This window comes from Gossypium hirsutum, chromosome A03 (assembly GCF_007990345.1).
Source record: "Gossypium hirsutum isolate 1008001.06 chromosome A03, Gossypium_hirsutum_v2.1, whole genome shotgun sequence".
In the NCBI taxonomy this organism is placed as follows: Eukaryota; Viridiplantae; Streptophyta; class Magnoliopsida; order Malvales; family Malvaceae; genus Gossypium; species Gossypium hirsutum.
In genome coordinates, this window is record NC_053426.1 from 63,632,578 (window position 1) to 63,638,320 (window position 5,743).

At 34.4% G+C, this 5,743-nt stretch overlaps 1 protein-coding gene across 2 annotated transcripts; it reads right to left on the bottom strand.

Annotated features, from left to right (window-relative positions):
- Window positions 1-1,444: 1,444 nt before the first annotated feature.
- Window positions 1,445-3,649, bottom strand: LOC107952278 (protein PHYTOCHROME KINASE SUBSTRATE 1). 2 transcript variants are annotated; one of them, XM_016887544.2, is made up of 2 exons: window positions 3,446-3,649; window positions 1,445-3,056 (listed from the first exon to the last, which is right to left on the bottom strand). In XM_016887544.2, exon 2 carries the CDS (start codon window positions 3,024-3,026, stop codon window positions 1,608-1,610), a length of 1,419 nt encoding a protein of 472 aa, XP_016743033.2. In that variant the 5' UTR covers window positions 3,027-3,056; window positions 3,446-3,649; the 3' UTR covers window positions 1,445-1,607. The 2 variants fall into 2 exon arrangements, with proteins under 2 accessions (XP_016743033.2, XP_016743037.2); XM_016887548.2 differs by lacking the exon at window positions 3,446-3,649 and adding an exon at window positions 3,173-3,439.
- Window positions 3,650-5,743: the final 2,094 nt, after the last annotated feature.

Here is a 5,743-nt window from a genome sequence, read left to right on the forward strand (position 1 = left end):
ATTATTCATTTGAGCAAAAGTCTAATTGGTGTTTTAATTTTAAAGCCATTACCTTCTAAGTGGTCCAGCAGAAAAGGCACGGCTCTTATCCCGAGGTTTTGAATGCAGATAGATACCTAAGTACCTAACCAAACATCATACTTATGCATTCTGTGCTATCTGTGAATAATTGTAACCACAAATTAAGCCTGTTTCTGCATTATGTTCTCCATACCCATATATTTCTTGATGTGTTACATTTATAGTATAGATATCTACCTCTGCCTTTCATTGATCTCCTTCTGCACATGGATGGTCCTTCTGCTGTTATTCCTTGATTATCCATAGGGGAAATGACAGAAAATTTGGTTGTTTGGCATGATTTTTAATTCATCAAACTCATAGTGGAGAACAAGGGTGGGTGGTGTCCCTCAAATAATGTTCCCATTAATGGCTCACCTGTCATATTAGGTTTTCTAATGGTACTACCTTCCTCTAATAATTGTCTCAGACACTTTTTATATGAAATCGTGTTTTCGTGACTTTATTATCTACCATCTCTGTGTACAAAAAAACTTGCAGCTGGTTTTAACTTTGATCGGACTGGTGTTAAGCCAAGAGTTCATCAGCTTTAAATATTCTTTATGATTGTTAGTTTTGATTATAGCTATGTTGAAGTAATCTCATCTGAATTTCTAAGAAAGTGGAGGTGAAATGTTGGAGTGGTTGACACAATATTATGGACCAATTTATTTATGAGGTGGTTGCCGAATTAATTACATTTCTCCTGCACAGATAGCTGTGACCAAGTCTGATTATAACCTGACATTCTTAGCGTTGAAAATTTACTTCTTCGGAATAAAAAAAAAAAAGATATTGTATTACATATATTAGAATCTTCAAATATATAAAAAAAAAATTAAACATAAATTGAACAAACTGATCTTGAAAACATACTCTAATGTGGATAACATGACCATAAACCGGATGTTTGAATACAATAGCAACTAGTTTGACAGCAACATTTTACCTTTTTATTCTTTGGGTCACGAAAGATATATTAAACATAAATAGAATTGTTAACTTCTTTGACTTATCTCTCACATATGTAATGGTACTACAAGTATAATTCAAGCTTAGAGCTCTCTATTATATTCTACTGGTGGTCCGCACAGAAAATATCGATAAAAGCACAGGAGATCCACTCCAGGTCATGGCACTTAATAGTAATGCTGGAAAGATAATTAGTTATGATCTTGACCATTGATCTGCTCTAAAATTTAACAGGAATATTAGCTGAGCAGAATAGGTTTCTAAGTCTCTAATTTTGCAATGGAAAAGGAGGCCAAGCCAAAAATAACTTGGGAACTGCCAGGGCATATGAGTAGGGCTCCATTAACCCCAATATCTGGTTGCAAACACATCTACATTCATCTTCATCATCCAGAATTCATGCATTTCATGCTAAACAAATGACCCCCCATGAACTTTTTGGATTTACTTTCTAAAAAATTAGCATCACTTACGGAATTCAACACTACTACGGATACAAAAGAAACATAAGGTATAGTAGTGAAATTTCCCATCACAAGTTGTACAAAATAAGGTCCAGGGAAAGCTATTAAAAGCTACTGAATAAACAAGAGATGTGAAGCTCCTGCTGAATGAGTAGGTTGAAAAGCCGCAGCAAGTTTAGTACCAGCTCCAAATCTTGTTGCAGGTATGTAGGAATCAGACACACTGCGCATTCTTGGGTCAAAACCTGCCTTGTCATTTGTTTTGTGTGTATCTCCAGCAACTTCAACAGCTTTTTGGCTGTTACACCCCAATAGACCACTGGAACGGCCCTTGTTTTTAGAACCTTTGGTTTTGGTGGGTGTCGGATATGTTCTCATTGGGCTTGGAAAAGTTACAGGTGGCCTTAGCTCTTCATAGTCAGACATGACTGAGAAATCTGCTGCACTTGCTGTGACCACACTCCACTCTATGCTGGCCTCACTTGGTGCATAACAAGTTGTTGGGGTGGCACACCCAGACGCCGCATCAGAAATTTGTTTGACAAGAAATGGGTTGACTTTTCCTGTGAGGCTCTCTATCTCAAATAAGTCTGAACTTGCATCGCTCTCTGTATCGTTGTAGTTGCCTTTAGGATTTTCAATTTTTTCTGCTTTGGGATTAGAATCCAGAGAGAACATTTGCAGCCTCCTCTCGATGTTCAAAGACTTGTTTCTCCTTCCAAGTGCCGGCGAGCCGAAAACCTCCAATGATTTCCGTCCGATTTCATCCACATCTCCTTGCAGTGACACTTTAACAGGTCGAATTCCCTTATTAGAATTCATAGTTGGGAAACTAAAAATGTCTTCCTTCGTCCAGGGTTCCGCCACTGGTTTATTAACCTCTAGGCTCGCCTTACTGGATGCAGTTTTATTTGGCTTGCCTTGCAAGCCCTCTCCATTAGCAGCTGGTCTCTTGAAACTTATTTCACCAACTTGTGCTTCTTCAATCTCAACTGAATTTCTACCAGAACAGTAACATTTGCAGCCAGCAAGACCCGAAAGAAAACTCTTTCCATTCACTTTAGGAGGTTTTTTCCCAGGAGGATTTCTCATAGTACTTCGGAGCAATGCACTTCGGCTGTTCCAGCTTGATTCTGATCGAACACTTGGAGTTCCCTGATATATTACAGGCTTGACAGGCTCTATGCTGACTCTACCATCTTTAACGCATTCCAATGTTTTTGCATGTATTTTGTTTATTCTTGGACTTTCTAAATCAATTCCTCCATTGAAGTATTTTTCAGCTCCAAATACTCCAATTTCTCCATCTTCTTTCTTCAGTCCTAAATAATGATGCTCATCTTGGTTGGTGTTGGTTGTCTTGGAGCTGAGCTCTCGGTTTGAAGCCGAAAGTTCTCTTTCATAGTTTTCGTCAGCACCATCGAAGAAAGTAGAGAAAGAAACATCACGAAGGCTGCTATTTTTTTCCTCAAAGGACAATGTTTGCGACAGGTTTGTGTTGTAATTTGATGTTAATGTTACCATAGCCATGGAGTTCTCGAGATTCAAATAAAATATTTGCTGCAATAAAACAAAAATACGAGTGAGAAAATGACCCCCAAGAAAACCGTTTCCACTTTCCAGTACAACTAAACAAGATGCACAAAACTACAGAAAGAAAATGAAAAAGACTTAACAATAGCAAAGTTCAGTGTGAAGACAACTAAAATCCTGGTTTGGGAAATCCCAAAGATTGCCTTAGAAAGCTATATCAAACAACATGAAAAAAGAAAGGGGAAACGCTATTTATACAAGAAACCAAAGGATGAAAAGTAGCAGAGAGAAGAAATGAAATAAAATAGAAGAGAGATTTAGTAAGAAAGTTGTTCTATGCTAAGTATAGTTATGACATCTCCCATCTGCAAGATGTTCAAGGGAGTAGGCCCATCTACTTGTGGACTAAAGCAAACCTGGATTATATTTCTTCACAACTAGAGCTCTGATTTGAGTCTCTTCAAGTTATCTTTAGCAAATGTATGTATGTACATATATATATAATGCCTATTGATTAGTATATCTCATATATGTTTACTTAGGCCATGCTGTACGGAAACTTGATTTTTATTTTGGAATGGGTTTTCAAAACTTATGTGGATACAATTACAAGCTTTAAATTTTTGCTTGGATTTACATGTCCAATCATCCGCACAAGCTGATCACATGGAGAGCTTGGCTATTGCTTAGTACTTTGACAAATATATTTATAACAAAATTAAAAAGAGAAAAAAAAGATACATGTGTTTATGTTGTTCTGGCTCTGTTAGTTGACTTGTGGTTATTATTATTATTATTATTATTATTATTATTATTATTATTATGGGAGGGAATGGAAGGCTGGATTGACAATAAAGTAGTGTTTTATGTTTTTTTGTATTTTATGTTTTTTTTATGTTATAATTTTAATGGAATATAAAATTTTAGAATGTGATTGTTGGGATAGTTATTTTATAATGTTTAGCACACATTAAAAATATTGATTATTTTCAAGAAAGTTATATTATCACATTTGGTTCATTAAATACTTTTTACTGAGTGCAATAGTAACTTATAAAATTGTTTAATTTTATTATTTTTGCTTAATGCTGTTATTTGTTTCTACTGAAAAAAAAATCATCATTTTAATTGAAAAAAAATTGTTTCAAATTGTCTATTTTTCTAAATATAACCATGCATATATAAAATCATGCATCTATAAAACTTTTTTTTTATCAACTGTTTCCCATTTATACTTTAGACACTACTAATTTTTTCATTGACGAGTACTATTAGAAGGATAAAGGAGCAAACATGAAAGGAAAAATAGAAGATAAATATAATTTATAAATGATAAATTATGCAAATGGTTAATGTTGCTACCTTAAGTTGCCTATTTGCTTAAAATAGAAATTGCAATGGAAGTGTAAGATTGTAGTAGCCGCTACAACTTGGCACTATAAAAAACGATGCAAACAAAACAAAAATAACATATATGTCTATTTATGTACTTCAGTTTCCCTACATTTGTAGAGCCTAACTTAGTGAGTTATTTCACTATCTTTAATCATGAATACAACAAGTAATTCACTCTCTATCATTCTTCAAGTATAGATATCTCACATTTGTACCTAAAGATTAAAACACTCACCTCCAAATCCTCCTATTAAGAACTTGGACTATAAACACTCAACAATGTTTATAAATCAGTTTGCACTCTTTCATGAAATAATTCCTCAAATGAAAAAATTAAAATGCACTCAATAAACTCTCATACAAAACTTGTACAAGCCTCAAAGTACATGTAACAGCCCGATTTTGGGGCTAGTCGAAATAGTGGTCTCGGGACCACAAATACGAAGTCAAAGAAATTATTTTATTATTATTTTGGAGTCATAGCATGTTTATATCAGTACATGAAAAATTTGGTGAGTTAATTTTGACGTTTGTAAGCCCAATTACGAAAAAGGACTAAATCACAAAAAGTACAAAAGTTCTATTTTGAGAGCTACAGGTGTTATTTTATTAGATAAGGAAAATTGGGAAATTTTAAAGGGCAATTAGACCCCTAGAAATAGAGTGGCCGGCCATAGGAGATATATGTGGTCAAAATTTTCAAAATTTGTTGGGTTAGGTGACCAATTTTGACTAAAATAGAAATAAATAAAAGAAGGATGATATCATCCCTTACACATCTCTTTTATCCACCAAAAATTAGCCATGGACGGGGGGTTTGAGAGCTTAAAAATTTTTGGCAACCTGAAGCACTCACAAGTAAGTGATTTCCATACCCTTTGTTGATGATTTTTGCATTTTTGAGACCCTTGAAGCATGAGCTTTCAAATGAGGGTGCTATCTTGCAAAATGGTTGAAGGTCTAGGGTTTTACCATGAGAGAATTTAGGGTGTTTTCTGAAATTTTATGGAAGAATATGAGTCTTAGTTGTGTAATAGACAACTTTTGTGAAAGGTGTTACCATGAAAACACCTAAAGGGACTATTTTGCACAAGTTGTAAAATAATTGATAAATGTGTGAAATAGAGAGAATTTGGGGTTGCTATAAGAGTAAAAGGAGTTCAACTAAGCTTAAGATGTGACGAAATTCGATAAAAATCGATTTTTGAGCATAGGGGTAAAATGGTTATTTTGCTAAAGTTTAGGGGCAAAACGGTCATTTTATCAAAGATGTGAATTTTTAATTGCTTAATTTTATTTAGTGATTAAATGAGTGCAAT

Bases quoted from the DNA above. Each gene is read 5' to 3' on its own strand.
- LOC107952278 (XM_016887544.2), bottom strand. From the start codon at position 3,026: ATGGCTATGGTAACATTAACATCAAATTACAACACAAACCTGTCGCAA.